The 21484-nt window shown below is 37.3% G+C and overlaps 1 protein-coding gene across 4 annotated transcripts in view; it reads left to right on the top strand.

Moving 5' to 3' along the window:
• The window catches only part of SLC38A6 (solute carrier family 38 member 6), a 44334-nt gene that overhangs the window by 8463 nt on the left and 14387 nt on the right, over positions 1 to 21484 (top strand). For all 4 annotated transcript variants that reach the window (XM_054827293.1, XM_054827295.1, XM_054827294.1 and 1 more), the window contains exons 5-8: positions 857 to 896; positions 11613 to 11691; positions 16499 to 16581; positions 17052 to 17110. In XM_054827293.1, the coding sequence (XP_054683268.1) occupies positions 857 to 896; positions 11613 to 11691; positions 16499 to 16581; positions 17052 to 17110 (261 nt within the window). The remainder of the gene's footprint in view (positions 1 to 856; positions 897 to 11612; positions 11692 to 16498; positions 16582 to 17051; positions 17111 to 21484) is intronic.

Raw genomic sequence — 21484 nt, 5'->3', positions numbered from 1 at the left:
AATTGAAAAAAAAATGGCAAATCTGCTTTCAGATTTTATTCAAAAATTAGTTACAAATTTGTTTTTCTTCTAACTGTGGCTTGATTTTTTCCAAGTTGACTTAATGGTAGCACTCATGTAGGAAGGTTCCGCTACATCAAGAAAAGCAGCGGGTAAAAAGAAAAACCGTAGTATTCTAGATGATTGTACTATTTTAGAACTGAACTGCAAAGAAAACACGGGGAAAACTGTAGACACTTTTAGGGTTTTTTCAGTTGGAAGTTAATTCTTTGGATTCAGACAAATATTTTAATGGCCTGTGATAATTTCTACTTCCATATCAGTCCAGTACGAATAATTACAAATCCTAAAAAAAAAAAAAAAGGAAAAAAAAAAGTCTATCTAGTTTACAAGTTTAAAAGAATAATGACATTCATGACAGATAAAAAATATTTATGTTTTTGGAGTGTACAAATCTCTGCTCTCTGGTTGTCTTTTCAGAGGTGAGTGTTTGTTTTCATTTGATGAAATTTCATTTCATTTCGCCTGACATCAATTAGAATGCACTTACATGTTTTCAGTGATTTAAAAACCTCATCTTCTGCAGAACAGGCTTCACTCTGTAACTTCTCTTGTTTTGTCATCACAGAAAGAAAACATGGTATTTTTAGGGAGATTTTTTGCTTTTATATTAATTTTAGATTGCCTTGGTTTCCATGTGTTAAACACGTCACTAAGGAGAAGATGCCCTTCCTTTCAGTACTCGTTATCGCTTCTACATCTGGTCTGTTTAAGATAATACATATGTGTTTTATTACTGCTATAGACATATGATTTTAGTTATCTTTGCCCTTTCTAAAGAATTTTTTTTTAATAGGTCCTTGTTGCAACTACAATAATTATCCAGAATATTGGAGGTAAGAAACTTCATATGCTCAATATTAACTGAGTGGAATATAACCTCTACAGTCTACAAAGCTCCACAAACACCAAAGGCCATAATGAAATGAAAGTGTTCTTACGAGACTGATTAAAAGGACCGAAAAAGAAAAGCTTTGTGTGATGATGCTAAGCGGAAGTGCTAAAGTCGTGGGGTAGGTGGGAGGACTCACAGGGGCTGGATCATGTGCCTGATCCTGCATCACAGGACGTGGAGCACATCTGTCAGAGCTGGCATTGCTAATTGGAAGGGGCTTAGGAAGCATAATCTCCTCTCCGCTGTTCTGTACGTTTGCACATCTGGTAGCTACGTTTTATCGTATCATGTGTTTTGGTTTTTGCTGTTGGAACTTGCTTATGCATTTGAGTGATTTGTGTAACAACTGAATGTATACTTAGCCATGAAGTTTCGTATGTTCTTTATTAATGGTAGTTTTTTTTTTCCCCTTAGTTTAATACCTTGGGTTTTTGGAGAGTTGTTTAGTTTACTGACTTTCATCATGTGGGCTGATTATGTTGTTGTATGCTGGGCTGTCCAGTTAGATTATTCTTATTTTGTCTTCCTTGGTGTATGACGTAATAAAATAACACTAGCTGTCTTTGTATTAAAATAATTGCCTAAGTATTAAAATTCTTATTCAGGTATGTTCACATACTTGACAGTCACTAAGTAGTAGTGCCCTTAGAAATTAATTATCTGAAAGTAGACAGTGTTTTAACAGAACAATTTTAAATTTTTTTGGCCGTAAATGTTTTGGATACTCTGATGAGGGAATTATGTGAAAGCTCCCTCCTCTCTGTCCCCTACCCCCAAGAAGATACACGTGTTCACATATATTAACAGAAAGAAACAGCATTCCAGTGCTGCTGTTCTTTCCTTTAGGATTACCTGTTGAGTCCAGAGCATTCAGTGATTGCTGGTTTTTGTCGCTATGTAGAGACCTAGAACTAGATCAAGTAACTGCTTTTATGATAAAATTGGAATATTTTATTATATTAAAGGTTCCAATAATAATAACTGCCTAATTGAAAAGGCTATAAAAACCCAAGAATTAATTTTAGGCGGGAGTGAACATATTAATTCTGTAAGGATTATTTATTCATACAGGTTTTAGAGGATGTGCTGTAGCAATGAACAAATTTTTTAATTTCCTTTCCCATTTGAGTGGACCTTTAAATAAACAGTACTAGAGAAGGAGGGATACACAGCCCAGGTTCTGGAGACTCTGGGATCATGTACAAGACTCTGTGGTCAAAGGAAATGTAACTCTCATTTCTTCCTCGTAGCAGTTCATAACCTTCTCTGTGTCATTTCTAATAAAATTCAGCTCAGTGACTCTAGAGCCCCAAAGTAGTGCATGATGGATATTATCAAACTACTTATTCCGTCTTCTGCAGTGGACTTCTCTGCCAACAAGTTGGCCCTGGTTTGTCAACCAGTGACTTTGCATTTAACTAGTTAAAAAAGTAGGTTTTTGCAAGTCGAAACTCTTCTTTCAAATATTTTTAGTGACCTCATTTTGATGGAAGCATTCATCTAATTCTGGTTCTTCTAATTCCAAGGGCAATATCTTTAATGTAAAAGAATGGTAGTAGTTCGTGCAGCCAGTACGTTCACTTGCAAAGATCGTGAAGTTTCAAATGCACTGAAAAGAGAAAGCTGACTTTCCTCCTGAGTCAGTTAGTGTTAATAACCCCAACGCACGCCCCGGTCTGTGAGGAGGGGGCAACATAGGTTGCAGGTTGGGCCTCCTTGGTGCCCTCTCCCATACAGAAGATGTGTTGTGCATGTCATTGCAAGGAGCTATCACAGCTTCTGGTTACTATTTAGATTTCTGTTTGGGAACAGAGCTCCTAGCTGCGTTATTTCTCTCCTTAACAACTGCCCTTGGCAGAATCCTGTGATGCTGCAGTCCAAGTGAGCAGAGCAGCACTGTGTCAGGAATTGTCTTTGAAGATGACTATGCTGCAGGCTAACAGGCTCTTGGAGGGATGAAGAGTTCTCTTTACCTCTCACTGAGCCTTGACTCTTGAAGAAATGCACAGAAAGAGAAGAAATGTTCTTGTCTTTCTGGTCCATCTACAGATTTTAAATGGGAGTGGTGAAACTGTGTGGTGTAGTTTGTCCCGAATGGGAGCCGTGCTTGGAGTTAAGTGTAAAACTTACCCTTTCCCCTTAGTGCACTTCGGTAGGTGTTCCCCTGTGTTTTGGTTTGTTTGGTGGTTTTATCTGTTTTTGTTTTTTTCTTTTTTGTTTTTTGTCCGTTTGAAGGAACCAGAGCACTGTGCCTCTTGTGCAGACATCCAGGCTCTGTCTACATCTTTAATTTCAGACTAAGGTTAAAAATAAAATTGTTTTCTGTTACCTCCTCCATCATCAGACCTGGGTGTGTTGCATCATATGGTATCTTATTTCAAAAGTGATTGGAGAGCATGAGATAATGAATGATGATTTCTGATTAAAATAAACAACTTTACTGGGGTTGTTGTCACTATCAGCATCTAGTCTGGGCTTTTTTGAAGTTTGGTCTGATCACTACTAAAAATAATATAAGCGCGGAAGTGATTTACATTCATTTGTGGTGGAGACAGCTTTTTAGTAATCATTTTAATCTAGTTATGCTTTCCAATTTGTCATCTTGGCTTTTTTAAAAAGAAAGTTTAAAGTGCAAATTTGAATTTGACATCCTAATTTTATACACTTATGGATTTGTGTAGATATGGGAGTTGATTTTTCTACTAGCAGGATACCCAAAGAAAAAAAAAAAGATTTTGGTACAGCTACAGGAAAGCACTGGTTGGTCAAATTTGGAATTTAAAAGGTTAAAAAAAATAATTTCAAGTCATTGCTTGGAATTTTAATTTGTATCTCTGACACGAATGCTCGGCTTTCCTGCAGATTTTTAATCATCTCTTGGAACACTTTGTTATGTTAATCAAATACCAAAATCCATTTAAGTACCAAGGATTAACTAAGGATGCGTCAGGATAATGTGTTAACTTTGCAATACCAAATGTAAATTAAGATCATCTAAAATACTGTGACCTACAGACTTTATGGAACATATACAAATTCTTAGCTTATAGTGATTAAACTTTGCCTAGCTTTTCTTATTTATATCAATGTACTTGTTCTTGCAATGTAGCTATTTGTTATTAAATGAACCCAAAAGGTTGAATGGAGTGGCTAGAGCTACTCATTTTTATATTGTTCTATTTGTCAGTGTTTGAGCCCAATCCAGCAGCCCTTTAATCTAAATAACTGGTGATTAGTTACACTAATCTTGATCTTTAAAGAGCCAGTTATTGTGTCTGTGATGTTGCAAAGTGGTCGCTAGAATGGAAACAGACTGCATGCTACCCGGCTGTTACTTCGTTCATCCACTCCTCCCAAGCCTCTCCTTTCCCCCCAGGTCTGTAAGTGGGGGGATCTTCCAAATGTCCATTTCTTGCCTGCCATGCAGAATTAGTTCTTGAAGGGTTTCGGATCTTGCCACGTGCCCTCCGAGATGAGAGAGGGCCCTTGGGGAGGCTGTACGCCTGGAGGTGTACAAGGAGCAAAGGAGGCTGCTATGGAAAACGCGACGTTACATGCTGGCTCTTTATGTAATCCTTCCCAGGAGCAACTGGAGTTGGATGGAGTCCCCGCTATTGTTTTAATAGCGTTGTGCTTCTAGGAAGTGATGGATGAGGCGCAGTGGGCCAAAGCTGTGGCTCGGCGTCATGCAGCCCTTCCCCCTCTCCTGCCAGGGAAGTTCTGCGAGCTTCCTAGATGCTTTCCAAAGGGGGGGGAAGGAAGACGGGAAGTTTTCCTCCTGGAATTGTCCTCTCTGCTGATGTGACTGAAAAGGAGGATGGTCCACAGCCGCGTGTCTGCGAGAAAATTGGTAGGAATCTCAAAGCATGTACAATGAAGTTAGAGAAGGAATTATTTTAGCAAGGCTGGTGGAAAAATGGAGACAAACACAATAAAGTATTGCACAAGAGCAGCTCTCAGTCTGTTGCCAACACTAACAAATCTTCAGCATTGAGGTCTAGCAGGAAGTATGTGGAGAGTTTTACAGCATACTTCTCTGGGCTGCGGGCTGGTATCAGCTGAAGGTCACCACTGCAGGGAGATAGGGCCGGTCCCAGAAGGCCTGCTAGCTGTGATACACAGAAACATAAATTGAAACTGCTGAGAACATGAGTTTAATTATTTAAAATTTATTAGCAGTGGGATTAAGTGCAACAGTAGAACCTGCAGTACAGCCATGTAGCATAGGTGGTCCGCATGAGGATTTTTTGCAACAGACTTTTGTTTTTTTCAATTTCTTTTGATTCTTTCCCGATATACGGGAATTCTGGTGCTGCGGCTCAGTATGAGTAACTAGTCTGTCTTGGCTCATACCCAAGCGATCATTGCAGTCACTCTTTGGAACTGAGCTTTCCAGACAGCTATCTTAATTTTACAAAGAATTGCTTTCTAGTATAAATACAGTTTAATTAAGTGTAATTTCTGTAACTGGTGCTTGCGGATTTTGTTTCAATATTCTGCAATTAACATGTCCTCAAAGGTACACGTTTTTCAATTTTGTAAGAATAAGTAATGAGGAAAAAAGATTGTTCCGTATCCCCGGAGCACTGTTTTATCCTAAATGCCGTAGGCAGTAAATAGAAGTTACAGGATTAGTTCTGATGGGAGATTCAGTTCTTCAGCTGGATTTTACGGCCTGTTAATACAGTCGATGTGACGGACGATACACAGAACCCCTGCTATGAATGTAATACACCCTAAATATGTATTTACATTTGGATAGTTCCTATTTGTCAAGCTTCCCGAAGTAAATCGAGGCGTAACCGCGGGATGCCTGTATTTCGGTGGCGGTGAGAGCGCGGGGATGGCTGGCCGCAGCGGTGCTCCCGCACCCCCATCTGCTGGCCTCGCCCGGCCTCGCATGCCCGGGGCCGCCTTCCCGGGAGAGCTGCCGGGCTCCTCGGGAACCTTCTCCTCTTTTTTTTTTTTTTTTTTTTTTTCAGACAATGAAATATTAAACTTAGGAATTTGCTTGGGGATGGGGGTATATGTGTGTTCTCTGTGTGTCAGTACTTACAGATGCTGAGCATGGATTAAAAAAAGAAAAACCAACCACCCTGAAAACAAAGCTTTGTTTTATCAAGTTAATTGGGCACTTTTGGTTTTTTGTTTTGTTCCCTCCCCCCGCCCGAGTTCATCCATTCTGAAATTTGTTTTTAAAAGTATTTAAATTTTTTTTCTCAAATTTAAATGGAGCAAATTTTTTTTTGAGAATGGGGGGGTGGATGAGAATATCCTCCTTTTTGTAATCCAAGTATAATACCCTAAAAACTTTGAAAATAAATGAATATTGCAAATCATGGAAGAATAAAATATGGCTTGTTATGTGCTGAGACCTGCGTCATTAATACCTTAAGAAATTACTGAGCTTCCTTTAAGTATGGAAAATCTAATGCTGTTTTCAAACAAACTTGAATGTTTGTTTTCACAGTACCATTTGCTTTTGGCCTGAAAGCCTAATTATCCCTACTGATTCCAAGTGAGGATTTCCAGTGCAGAGCTGCCTTAATTAAGGGCAGGTTTGTCAGCTCCTGTACTAATTTAACAATTGATGACCCATGCTCTCGTGGTTTTGTATTGCAGTGAATGATTGTTGGAAGGTTTGATACTGTAAAGAATAAATAAAATAACTTTATGCTTTAAATAAAAAACTCAACAAAAATCCCAACCTGCAGCTATACTTCAGAATAGAATATATGATGAGCTATGTAGGAAACATTTCAGGTTTATTAGCATAACTGTACAAATGTAATTAAACTAATGAAGTTTTACCAAAGTAAATAAATCTGCTGCTCACATATTCACTGTGGAGTAAAAAGGACTTTTTTTTTTTTTTTTTTTAAGCTTGCCCTAGGTAAATTCCAGAGTAATTCAGGTAAAAGCTACAGTTAGAAGGAAGGGGAAGCAGGGGAACAGATATTCATCAGGATGAGTGTCCATAACGTGAAGACTAGCAAAGAAGTTGACAACCTATTTCTGTTCTCTGAACTTCTCCATGTGAACAAGCATTACAACTCCTTTCACACGCTCATTCTACATCTGTATTTAAAAACAAACAAATGATCCCAACAACTTTTTTCAGGTTTTTAAGCTTCCACTAAGAGGAAATATTAAAAACAATACATCAAGCAGTTGGGAGACTTTTTAAGCAGTTGGGTTTCATTGCAGAATGAAAACAAAAGATCATGCTCTTAAGGCCATATGATGTGAGGGCTAAAGTAGTTGATGGTTTTCACTGGCAGCCATGTGTCATTCCTGCCATTTCCACAATTCGAATTACTTACAAGGAGCTCAGTGAAATACTGAAGTACTTCCTATCTTGCTATTCCATTCTAACTCTTTGACAGGAAAAATGGGAGCTTGCCCAAAATCCTCTCTAGTTTCACTTTCATTCTTGAAATCCTTCCCTGTGTTCCCTTTTGATTTTTGTCACAGTGTTTGGATTAGGACAGATTCAGTTTTAAACAACCTCCATACCAGCAAAAGGAGACAAAGCCCAAAGGGGTTTTCACATGCAGTTGCTCTGAAAGATCCGACTTGGTTGGGCTGGAGTGTGCAGCAACGGGTAGCATTTATTCTGCTATTTCTGCCTTCCAGACTCTAATCTTTTCAGTATTATGGGAAAAATAGGGATCTTGCTAACTGAACTCTTTAGAAGATGAGAGTTAGAAGTATTTTCATTTATCTTAGTTATCTGTAGGCATTTGTGAGGAATCTGTCTTATCTGATATTCCCCCATATGAGAATCAAGATTGCTCTGTCTACTTGTCCTGACTCCCAAATCAGCACCCCTCTTTTTTTAAGCAGGAGCTGAAGAGCCAGCGTGGCTGTGTTGGTGTCGTCAGTTTTTCCCCAGCCCCCTATCCTCTCCTGTGTGAAGTTTGGAGGGCAGCTTGGTTCCATTTTTGCACAGTGCTTAATAATGTAAGACATCTTTATAGCGCTCTAATATGATCAGCTACGGTGGTAGACTAGGAAAAACTACCCAGAAGAGTTACATTCACTCCCTTCAATTAAATGGTTTGAAGAGATTTATCACCAGCCATTTTCTATGGAAGGAATAAATTATATGTTTACACATAAGTTTAATGTACGTATTCTCTTGCATCATTACTGTGGACTTCAGCAATTGATCTTTTTTGGGTAGGATAATAAGGAAAAGTTACATTTCCTTTTCTGGTAACCAAAAAGCCATGTACATCTTTGATTTTTAGATTGGGCTACCTCAGAAGAGATATTTTGGGGACTATTTTAAGAAAACATAACCTTGGCATCCCTTTTCTCCAGCAACTAATGGTTTTTTCAAGGTAGGGACACATGTGCTCAGCGTTAAACAATATTGTAGCACAATAAGGATATTCTGAATAACATATGCATGGTATGCATATTTATTATAGAGAGTTGTATCTCATGGTGGCACTACAGGTTATAATAATGAAAGTGTAAAGCAAGTACCCTGTTTTATATTTTACAAACATCTTTTTTTCTGTCAAAGAGCTAATACTAAGTTTTCAGTGCATGGCAAAGGGATATGTATTTTAAGAATGTAATTTCTTGCTGCTTTCAAGACCGTGGTAAGCCTATTAAATAATGAAGTAGTAATATAACGTTGTTTTCTGTTGAATACTGGTTTATGGCATTTCTGCCACAAGGCCTATTGAGAAGTTCCAACCTGCTTAGTTTTCCATCAAGTATCTCTTGGTGCATACTGAAAAATATTTAAATATAACATAATATATGCAAATATATGAACTAAAAATTAGGAAGCCACTATACGAAGGTTGCTCACGAAGTTGTAGTAATTTTTGTATGTGATAAAAGGTGTTAGCCATTAAAACATTCTTTTCAAAATGACAGAGGAGTTCAGTACTTCAAAAGTGGAATGAATCAAAGCACAAGTATGTTTTTTGTTGTGTTCACTTGTGTCACAGTTCAGCCTTGTGACTGTGTAATCTCTTCCTTCCGTTGACTGCCAAGGATAGCTGACGTTTAATTTTTACAATATAACTTGACATGCCTTTGGTTGTGGTGGGTGTCAGGGAGCTGAACTAAAATTTCTATTTGGAGCAAAGGATACATGACATTTTGTCTGTCATACCCTATGTACTTTATTCCTACTTGAGATAACTTTTTCAAGTTGCTATTTCCTTTTTCAAGAGGCTTTGCTGTTTTGTTTTCAGCTTTACAAAACAAACAAACAGTGTTCTTTGCTCACTTTGTAGTGTGTTTCAGAGAGTTACATAGTGGTTAGCGTCTCTTACTACTTTCATGCTGAGTAAAGCTCCAAGGAGCTGTTGCTCGTGAGGAGAATTACAACTGTGTTTGCAAGTGCAGAAAAAGCAGGATTTGACTTTTTAAACTGCATTTAGCATGAGTGTCCTGCTCAGGAATATGTATGAGATTCATCATCTTATCTAAGCATTAGCATATAAATAAAATCAATTATTTTCTTCGTCTTTTAGAACAAACAAGAAAATCTAAACTGGAAGGGGGAAATCCTACCATGTGAAGTTGTTTCCCATATGCCCAGAGAAAGGAAGAAAGATGCATACAAATGTTTAGCATGTGCAAGTTTCTTGGTGCATGATTGGCTCCCTACTTAGGAGTGGAATTCAGTGAAATAGGACTCCTCTTTTAAAAACAAAGAGTAAGCGCACAACAAAGGATAAGTGATCAAATGATTAGCCAGAGGCTAATAGGAATGCAAGAGAAGAGTGACAGATTGCATATTAGGAGGAAATCTGATCTGGAAATTAATTTGAAGCTTTCTGCAGCTGAGACTGGAAAAGAACTAATTTTTAAATCTTTCTGAAGAACATAAATATATGAAAATTCTGACTTGCTTGTGTATAAAGTATTGTATAATACAAGAAAGAAGGCTAATGGGTAAATAAAGTCTCCCCCTCAATTTTTTTTAAAATCTGTCTTTCCTTAGGGTGAAATATGCATCTGCCTGTAGCTTAACATGAGAAATTGTGTTAATTTATTTACAAATTCTGGTGATTTAGAAATATGCATGCTGTAAGGTTCTCTGTGGTTGAATCTCAATTCTGTTATATGCAAATAGGAGAGTAAAATCAGGACAGCTGATAAATACCTCATCAGATGCAATCAACAGCTACATGTCAACAGGGAAATATACTTGAATATTGGAAAAAACAGAGCTTTTAATTATGAAGAAGTGAATATTTCCTTATTTAGTGACCTACCAAATGGTTTTAATTTAACCTTGTGGTAGGTAGATGTCACTTTGTATTAATAGAATTCGCTTTCTTTATAGAGACCACATTACCTTTCTTCAAAATTTAACATTAACTGCTGTAGTACAGCAGTGTCTGAGTCCACACATTTTTTTTAAGGTTCAAAACATTCTTTTAAAAAAAACAAACCCACAAACTTATTAAAAATCAGCTTATGGAAGCTTGCTGGTTTAACTTTTTAAAATTTATGTTTTAATTTTAAAGCATTAATAAATACACCACAGTAAAATTCTAAAGAATTAATAAATGCAGAACAGTAAAATTTGAATACAACAGATGAATTTTTGTCAAGCTTTAAATGTAACTAAACTTTTGTCAGTACGTTGCTAAAATCACTTGCTGCTGAAAGATGGAAATTAATTTCATGTAGGCTTTGACATTCGTTGAAGCTGTTTCTAAAGCTCGATTTTTCTGAGTAATTCTCTCCTATTTTTTGATTCATATAAATACTTGCTGCCTATGTTAAAAAAAAAGTGACATGAGCCATATGTGAAGGTATCAGGTTAGTGTAAGTTGTAATTTAAAAACCTTCTCATTTATGCCTTTGATCATTTTTTATAGTAAAGGAGAACAGTGATACAGTGAAGTAGCTTTTGGATTTATGTGCATGCATCATTGCTTTCTTCTGAATAGAATTATAAACATGTAATTTCAATTCGACACTCCGATAAGAGTAACTAACCATTTCTCTTCTGATTCACAGTTCCTGTATAGTTTTGCACCTCATGTTGTTGTTGTTGCAATCTTCTTGGTGGTGGGTTTAGGATGATAGGTGGAGATGTCACTGATAATCCTCTTAACTCAGAGGGCCAAACCATCCAGTATATAAAGAACCTTCCAGGTCCTATTCTTGCCTTTAAATTTCTGTCATACATTTATTTAGTACAACAGCAACTGGACAACAATAAAAACTGAGCCTTTAAAAAAACCTATTGTATTAATATAAACAAATCTTATTATTTAACCTCATCATTAGCAATGTCTTACAAAAAGTAAAGAGGAAGTGCTGTAGCCTTGTAATCTGTCTCAAGCCTGTAGGTCCATATTCCCAGGTAAAAGGTCAGACATATATTTTATATTGTTTTGCCTTTTAGTCCTTTGTATTATGTTTTCCTTGTTTCAAGACTCACATTGTAACAGTCTCTTTGGAGGCATTAGCTAACATCAGTACTATACTCAGGGATTTGCAGCTATTTTTAAAGGAAGTATTGAAGAAAATAAATACAGATTCTGGTGCCATGGTGTCTAATATATAGCTGAGATGTTCCAATCGTAACCACTCTGGTTAAGCCATGCTAAGTGTTACAGCTAGAGATACTGGTATTCCTCTACTAAATCTGTTCTGCTTCTGTTTGCAGCTATGTCATCTTATCTTTTAATTGTTAAGTCTGAACTTCCTGGTGCTGTTGCGGGGTTCTTAAGTGGAGACGAGAGTGGGTAAGGAAAAATGCATCATACATTCTGTATTTGTCTTGAAGAAGAAAGCGGTTCAGGACTGCTGAAGGGGATGGGTACTGACACTTCCCTCTGATCTCACATGCTAAAAAAATCAGTTATTTACAGGAGTTCTTGGAATATGAAATGTATTTGGCATGTGCAAGCCTTCTGCAGCACACACACACAGAGCGTCATTCTTTCCTCATAGCAATTTCCCATCAGACGACCGTAAAGTCAGTGGCAAAACTCCATCTACAGAAATCTCCCTTCTGTAAAAATTTAAAAGGGGAAGCGGGAGGGCACAGGAGGGAGAGGAGGAGAAACATTTAAACTGCTGTCATGTTATCACTTCACATATTTCAAAACCACAGTACAAAAACCGGCAGACATTTAAATTTAAATATTTTGTTGTCTTGCTCCAGTAATTGGACTTGTCTAGGGAAAAATGCCAGGTTTCCAGGCTTGGTTTATAATTCTGTAACTTGGCTCCCAGTAAAGAAATTATTCTTCGCAATTGAGCTATAAAGCTGTATGTAAGGAGTGTGTCCCTCAGATTTCTGTCAGACCTATCGCTAGAAATCTGTGCCTGTGCTAAGATAAACATTGCAGCTTCAGCACTGAAATATCTCGTTTGAGTTGTTCCAGTGCTGCTGTCATTCGTAAAAGTGTATCTTAGATTGTTACGACTTTTTTTCCATGTTTTCATGATCATCTGCTGTTTTCAGATGTTTTGAGCTCAAAACTTTCTCTGGATTGAAATGTGGTGAAATTGTCTCAAGGCTATGTGATGCTTGTATTATTCCTGAATGTTGTGGGCAAATTTTAAGTTTGAAATTTTTTTTAAAAGGTACTTTAGTTCATTTTATATTTTGTCATTTATAACTTTTCCATTTTATAATGAACATTTTTGAGAAATGAAGTGTGGTGGTAATCTTGCTTTGTCTTCTTGCCCTCCTGGCCCTTGCAATAATATGTTCTTAGTAAGGGGCTTTTTTTTTTTTTTAAACTACTGTGTTTTATGTGTTTATGTCATTTTTAGTCTGCTAATGTATCTCTTCCAGCTGCGATAGTCATCAGCTTTTCATTCGGGTGCTATCACCTTCTCCTTCAGGATTGTACTTTTAACTCCACTCTTCATACACACTGGCATTGAGCCTGCCACTGTATCTGCTGCATGTGTGTTCCAGTCTGTCTGTCCCCAAATTTAGCATATAACATCACTTACTACTGTTTTTAATTTTATGTAAGCTCTGTTTATGCAAAGTCACTTTTCCCAACAAAGATACACTTTTAAACAAACACCTGATGAAGACTCATAATAGGTAGAATCTGGAGGTCCCGCATGCATGCATACTGCACTAAGGATCGTTCTTTCTAAAAAAAGGCGGTATAAACAACTTCTTTATTAAGGTGCCTGTTTGTTCATCAGCTTTGTTGATCAAGGTCCTAGTGCAGATCTTCTGGATGCGAACACTGGTGAACACACGGACAGGTTACAGCAGTTGAACTGGTTATTACAAATCATCTGAGCCCTTGTAATTCTCAGTGCGCTGTCAGCACTGCCACCACCCATACTTCTTTCTTAGGTGAAATTACAGTTTGAGATGGGAATGAAGTTCAATTTTGCATTTAGAAAGAGCTGACATTTTCCATAGGAGTACTAACGACAGCTCAAGTGGTAGGCTGATTGTCAGCCTGGGTCTCATCCTGTTTCTGCCTCTGTTATTGGGAGTTCTGCCACTGATAAATGTTTATTCAACACAATTTGACTCCTCTGTTCTTTGCCCAAGCAAATGTTTCAAATGCAGTGGTCTAGCAGTATTCCAGGTACATGCACACAGCTGACCTTCTCTGTATGCCTACATCTACATTTGATATATTTTGCCTTACTAATTGCCATGGTAGATCATAATCTTTTCTTTCTGTGAATTTCTTCGCATATGTTAAGAGTAGCTTTTTACTAACAGAGTTTTTAAATTATAGGAAATTGTTCAACAAAAATAAATGTGAAGCCTAAGTAGCAACTTATTTATGCAAAGCGCATAAATATTGACTGGTTTGATGAAACTTCTTTAACTGGACCACTTGTTTCCAGATGTGGTTGCACAACTGTTCTGTTTTTATTAAATCATTATAGCACCTGATACGCTTTCATTTAGGTGCAGAATTTATCTTTAACTATAGCTAGAATGTATTGAAAGTGTCAGTTAAACTATCTGTGAAAATATTTTATATGCATAAACCCTCCCAAGCCATACATTTGGCAAAGCCGTTTAAAGAATGTTTTGTGCATTGAATTATTTTTATAGATAAAGGTTAGCAGGTGTGTGCGTGTTGGAAAGGCTCAAAGCCAGCATATAATACATCTTCATGTCTTTATTAAAAACCAAACCCATACAATATGAACACTTGTTAATTGCAAGTTGTTTCAGTCTGTCTGCTTAACAAGAATTCCAGATAGTTTTGATGACATGAACATAGTTTCAAATGAGGATTGTGTTAAAAAGTTGTAATTTGTGAGCCCTCCGTTAACATTTAATGACCCTGTCAGGAGGATATGATTGATGCAATTAAGTTGTCTTGCTTGCGTGTTATATAATTGATATGGACTGAGAGTAAGATCCTAATTTAGAACATATGAATCTCTTGTCCCGTTGCATTCAGGAATGAAATTAAAGCGATTTATAAATGTCTGCTTTTAGTTAAAATATGGGGGAGGGAGGAGGAACATCTGCATGCCAAAGCATTTTCAGTAGAGTTAAGGATTTATATTCCATATTTCGTATTTGGAAAGCTTTTATCATATAGCATTAAATTTGCAGATCAAACTGATTTTAAAGGTAATATCAAAACTTTTATTCTGCCTTTGGAAAGTAAGTGTATTTCTACAACAGTATTTTGAGGGAAAAATGGGCACATTTTTTGGTAACCAGTAAATGGTCCACTATTCAATGTTTCGAGATCTTTTTTAAATAAAAGAATTGGTATTCCAAAATGAAGTAGTTTACAAAATATTTTTTTTTCTTCCTATCACTTCATTGCCGTTTTCCTCTCTCTTTTCCCCCCTCCCACACCATTTCATTTACCATAAAGTAACCAACATCATTTTTTCTCTGTCCTGCTGAGCTTGTGAGCTACGATGGCAACCATGGATTTGCTGCATGCTTAGAATTGGGAGCCTTAAAACAGAGGTCCCATGGTGCAGAATTCATTATGCTTTTGCCTGGTCCTATGATATTGTTCCTCCTAATACAAACATCCACCATACTAGAAAGAAAGAAAAAGTTTAAAAATATATGAACGCTCAATGATAACAACGTGAAGTATACTACAGCAGGGAGCTGACCTTGGCAAAGTTGCTTTTTCACTGTAGCAGTAGCAGACCTAGGCTAGTAATGAATTTTTTTGAAGAATAATGGATTTTGAGTAATTTTTAATATAGACATTGTTACTTAAGGGTTACTTTGATTTTTGATATGGAGAAGATGCCCTCAACCTTGAAATTTCTCTGTTCACATTTATTACACATTTTTTTCAAACAAGTGGCACAAGTGGTTGTCCATGATGTATGACAGTAGTTAATATACGAATATGGTAATTTTTCTTTAACACAGGTGTTATGCTACTTTCCTTATGATAACTTGAGGTGCTGCCTGTTTATTAGGTGCTAACCATATCCTGGACTAAATAAACTTGAAGGTCAAAAGCCAAGGTGTTTATAGGTAGTAAAGTCGGAGGCTGATGTGCAAGATGTTTATCAGTACAGGATATGGTTATTACCAAGTTAGGGGGAGCCACCCTCAAGATGTTTCTGTTTCTTAACAACTTATACGTCTGTACTTTTGTCAGTTTGGAGATGAGATTTTGATACGTTGAATAGATTTTAAATGTGTTAAGACTTCATATGCCTCTACAATGCTTTTTTTTATATGTAAAGTTCTATGTATAAACATTATAGCAGATTTCATTAGCATAATTTCCACCCCTTCTGTCCTTTAATTTTTGTGTGGATGTATGCAAAGAATGAGCAATCACTTTGTGATACGAAAATCCTCTTTATTGCTGTTCTTTCTTATATTCTTATATTACCTCTGGAGAGCAAACATAATTTCAAATTAACTGAAAGATGATTTACTTCTTGTTTTCTTCTATTACTTGAACCCTGTGATGATAGGTGTAATGAAACTTGGGCAGAAGAGGAAGTTGGTGTGTTTAGAAAACATAACGGAATTTCCAAACAAATAGGTTGGGTAGCTTTCTATTTCACACTTCTTGGAACTGGTAGGGAACTAAGGTCACGTAGGAGTCATAAACTGGAAGGGAAGTTCAGCAGTAAGTAAGAATTAATGTTGCTGTTTCTTCCAGTTGCATAAATATGCAACTCAGCGTAATCCAATTCAAGATATATGTAGCATACTTTATAAGTACTCTGATTGGAAATCTGTAGAGTACGAAATACCCCTGCCCTCTGATCATTGCTTTGAATAAAGGCAGGGATTTGTATATTGTGTTGCTGAGAAATAACTTTACACACATCAGACCCCTGATCCATGCAGATACTTGCCTATGGAACGTTGCCTGTAATGCTGGTTCGTTATGGGATGGTGCTCTGCTTCCTCGTTATCTGGGAGCTTATCTATTTTATATCACAATATAGAAACTGGGAATACAAATTCATGTAAATAGCATGTGAGACTGGAAATGATTTCTTTTTCTTGTCCTTTTGTCTAAGATCACAGTTTTAAAGTAGAACGTATATTTTAGGACTCTTGAGCTTTCTATCAATCATAAATAGATTTTCCAACAGGTCTTGGTACCTTGATGGGAGACTGCTGCTACTGATTACTTCAGTCTGCATTGTTTTTCCTCTTGCACTTCTTCCTAAAATTGGTGAGTAATTAAAGGAGAGAAGCGAATATTATTCTACTTTAGTAGCAATTACAATTGAAGACTTTAAAACCTTAACGGGTTATTTATTTATTTTAACTGGCAGGGGGCTGGTGATGGTGGGAATTACTTAAGTTGTTGTAGTGTGTTCTGCCTTCCAGCCCTGCCTAGTTAACCTATTACTTGGGTTGCAGTAGTATTTTGTCTGCAATACTAAAATAAAATCTTTACAGCAGAACATTAAAGAGCTGCATTTACTTACAGCATGCCATTAGTGGTAAGCCAGTTCTAATTCTGCCCTACAAAACTACATAAATGATCTGTGACAGGCAGTTGGAATGTTGTTATTCTGAGTCCTAAGCCCTAGATACCAAGCACTGTAATAGAAAACATGCCTAAAATGTAAAGCTTTAGCTGTACATTAGGATCACTTTCCATATAAATTCTCTTTTATTTTTACTGTTATTTTACAGGCTTTCTTGGCTACACAAGTAGTTTATCATTTTTCTTTATGGTGTACTTTGCTCTTGTGGTAAGTTAAAATCTGTGCACAGCTTATCTACTTTTTTTCTTATTGTTTGAATGTTTTCATAAGCCTGTTTTGAAATGAATTGTCTTCCCCTCCCCCCTTAGCTTTTTATGTGAAATATAGAGTTTTCCTTAAATTCAGTATGTGCTTGCTTGGACAGATTACATTTGTTTTGCTGAGGCATGGAAATGTATATGAACTTTCAAGCATGTGAAAAGATTTAAAATAATTATATTTTGGACTGGTAAATGTACAATATTTTTGTTTTGCTGACGATGCAGTGAAGGGAGCTGGCACGTATACTTTTGTTTCCCTACTAGTAATGGAATGGAATTCTGTTTTCTTAGCTTCTAACTATTACTTACTGCAACTAGTGCAGAAGAAAATTTAATATACTGCAAATAAATTAAATTTACATGTATAATGGAGTGACAGAGTTCAAAAAAAGGCAAAGAAAACTAGAACTTCATTAAGGCAGTTTACAAGATTCATTAATACGTCAATGACCTTATTCTTCTTTCCCACTGAAAGGAAAAGTTCTTTTCTCTGAGCCATATGGGGGTTTTTGACCCTGATGTTCACCCTCTCAAGGCCTCTGTGAGGTAGATGTTTCCAAATACCAAAAGTGAGACCTGCTAGGCAGATCTAAGAGGGAAAATGTGCCTTTAAGTTGCACTATTTTTCTTTTTACAGGGAAAAAGTATGTTAATGCACATGTGTAATATGTAGTACAACTAAGTAACTTGCACTCTGTCATCTGGGTATAGAAACAAGAATCTTATTTGGGAGCCTGGAAAAATGTTCCCCCTCTCCCCTGTCATTCTGGCTTGCATTGACTTGCATTTAATACCTGTTTTACAAAGGGATAAACAGAGTTGAAGGCAAGTTGAACAAACATGCCATCCAGGAGACCAAGGCAATCCATTAGGAACTAAACCATGTGATAAAATCAAACTTCAAAGCTGTCAAAACATCTCCCTAGGGTATCCCTGGAGAATTGCACTGTTTGTAGGACCTTGGGAAGTATTCTTCCTAAGCTGAACATTGAGGAGCAGCCACAGCCTCTCCAGAGCTAATAGAAATTAATTTGTAATATTTATAAATTACCTTAACTTTTGACCTCTCTCTTAAAATTTATCTTAAAAAAAAAAAAAAGAAAAAAAGAAAAAAAAGAAAAAGCAATAACTATAATGCTGAAATAGGTCTTTGGCTGAAGCTAGTTGCAAGATTTTTGAAACAAGTTCAGCTCCTGGATTTCAATGGGAATGTGTATGCATCTCTGAAGAAAGCTGTTGTAATGGGTGGATGCATTTGAAAACCATTTTGGGCTCAGAAAAGGCAAGCGTGTAAGCAAGACTTGCCTGCACACGTGTCAAGCTGCGATGATCTAAGCTAGGGTTTAGTTTTGATTATCTGTATCAAAAAAGCAGGTAGAAGGCAGTAATGAAGGAGTACAGAGGCTACTGGATTTCTTATGAAATGGTTAAATTTGTGTGCTTACTCTTTGTTGTTAAGTGACAAAGCAGCAGCCACAGTAAACCTAATCGAGTTCAAAAATTTTAAGAGCCATTACGGATATTTAAAGAAAACTAATACTCTTCACAGAACATTTTCCTCTGACTTCTTTAGGCACTGAAACTCAAAGGCATTAACTATGGTTTAGTTTTCATATCTAATTGCTTTGAAGTGGGTGATATGTGCTGTTGAAATGGTGTTTTAGTTTGCACAATGTTAATTTCTGTGCGGCAGATATGTTTTAATTTGTTCCAGAAGAAAACTGTGTTAGTCATATGGAAGTAATACATTTATATTTTGCATATACAATAATTCTATGCATTTTCAAGTGCATACCATCTGTTCAGTTTTTTCCAGCAAGCTACAGTTTTAATACAGCCTGCAGAAAAGATAGGTACAATAGACAGCATATGTCTTGGGCAGTATGGTCTGGTGAGTGCGCTGAGCAAAAGGTCTAGAGACTACTCTTTGTTCTCTGTGCTCTGCGGTGGGGCTTTGGCAGGTCACATATCTCCTCCCTGTGCTTCAGTATCTTTTCCTTTAAAGTTAATATACTGGTTATAGTCCTCACTTGGAAAAAAGTGAAAATGCCAAGATGAGCTGATCTGGGAAAAGAAGAAATATATTTAACCATTAATTCAAAGCCAGATTCTGTGAGGTCCTGAGCACTTTTTGTTTCTGATTGTTGAATACTTTCCTGACTTGAAACATAAGTGCAAAGAAATTAAATGTGATTGTTAAACTTTTTTTTTTATTGCCTCCCCTCTTGCTATATTGAAGATTTCTGAAGAGTAAAGACAGATTTTTCTTTTTTTTTGTGGAGACAGCCCTCTTGGTAGCTTGTTCAACAAAGGTGTTAATGATTCCTGATGGTATTTTTCTAAATCTCTTGTTTATGTTCCCAGAACAAAATGTGATGCAGATTGGGAAGCTGCCATATGTAATGAATGATGTTATGCACAGAGACCCCCTCTTTGCTGAGTGCTGTCATACTGCTGGAATAAAGGGATTCCTGTTTTCCCTCTGCAGGATACGAAAAAGCAACATTACTGAGAATATTAGAACGTTTTGAGCCTCTAACTTTATTTTTAGCAATGTTTTTGGTGTGGGTTTAAAATACCCTATTGCCACTAGAACCTCTTTTTAGGTTTTAGGGTTTTTTCACTTAAAAACGAATGTTTGTTATACTCAAAAGACAACATTTACATAAAGTAGGCTTAAAGTTCCAGAGGAGGATCGTGCTGTCTGCGTGACTGCTCAGCTAACTGGGCTGTGCTGCCAATTTAAAAATCTCTTCCTGTTGGGGGGACCTCATTAGATATACAGAGTAAACCACAATTGGAAACCCAAACAGATTTGAATAATAAGGCAGGTGGGCAAATAAAATTACAGATTTTAGATGCACCTAGTGTGTTTTATTTTGTCTCCTTTTATTTCCATTTCAATCTGTTCTGAATCTGTATTAATTTCATTTTAGAAAAATGCTCTTCAGCTTTTTAGGTTTGGCTTGTCTTGGCCTCCCCCTGCAATGTTTATATATATCTTTGCTCTTTAGCTTGCAGGAAACCCTGCCTCCACCACTGCCAGGCACACTTGGCTTTCACCAAAGCTTGCCCTTTAGCTTCATGCCCCTTTTTGTTGCTCAGGAAGCCTATTCCAGCCTTAGCCAGAGCTCCCACCAAGGCTTCTACTTTGGAGCCTTCAAAGTTTCTCCTTTATTTCCCCTATCTGGGTGCCCTTAAGTACACAGAGATCTCCTTGGAAAAATATTTGCCTTCTTGTTCAGCTTCATAAATGTCTTCAGCTAGCCAACAAGCTTGGGCTTCCTGGGGAGATAGTACAGCCGTGCATCCACGGTTGTGGTATTACAGCACCAGCAGTCTGCGTCTGTGTCTCAGCTCATAGCTTCTCGCTGCTTGGTGTGTAAGAAAGAGCTGAAGCAGGGGTGACCCATGTGACAGAGTCACACACATGTATGAAACAGGCCGAAGTTATATTCTAGTGTTCAGTCCTTTCTTCCTTCTCCCTTGCTCACTCTTCAGCTGAACTTCGTGATGTACTACCAAGATCTTCTTGTCCCTTCTTAAACACTTACTAGGGTAGGATAGGATAGAATAGAACAGAACAGAACAGAATAGAATTGAATTTTTCAGTTGGAAAGGACCTACAACAATCATCTAGTCCAACTGCCTGACCAATTCAGAGCTGACCAAAAGTTGAAGCATGTTGTTAAGGCCATTGTCCAAATGCCTCTTAAACACTGACAGGCTTGGGGCATAGACCACCTCTCTAGGAAGCCTGTTCCAGGATTTGACCACCCTCTTGGTACAGAAATGCTTCCTGATGTCCAGTCTAAACCTCCCCTGGTGCAGCTTTGAGCTATTCCCACGCAGTTCACTTGGACAGAGGGAGGCAGTGTAGCCATCAATAAGTAGGTAAGAACAGATCTCCTGGTATGAAGCAATGCCACTTTAGTGTCAGAAACATGGTTGGAGGATTTCCATTGATAATCCCTTTTTCACAGTTTGCAGACTGCTGTTGAGCAAGCTACTTCCTAGTTCCGTACCTTGAGTCGTTGTGAGTTGTTCTTAGTCATGCAATTTAAGACATGTTATTGCCACAATGGACTCAGCGTGCCATGCACCCGCAGTTTCCTTTCCCCACATTTTGTCCGGAGGTAACATTTGTTTGCTTCTCCTGGCAGTGGTGACAAGAGGGAGCATCTAATCCTTATTCTCTGGGAAACACCACTTGGCTGCAAGCAAAAAGTAGTTCTTTGAGCCAGGAGAAGTGTTCTCTGCCATGTTATTCTTCTCATGAATCTGAGTCTTTAATTAAGTTTTTAATTATTTGCTCTAGGCT

Source organism: Grus americana, chromosome 5, assembly GCF_028858705.1.
Source record: "Grus americana isolate bGruAme1 chromosome 5, bGruAme1.mat, whole genome shotgun sequence".
In the NCBI taxonomy this organism is placed as follows: Eukaryota; Metazoa; Chordata; class Aves; order Gruiformes; family Gruidae; genus Grus; species Grus americana.
The sequence above is the reverse complement of the archived record's forward strand: the minus strand, read 5'-3'. Positions and strand labels throughout refer to the sequence as shown.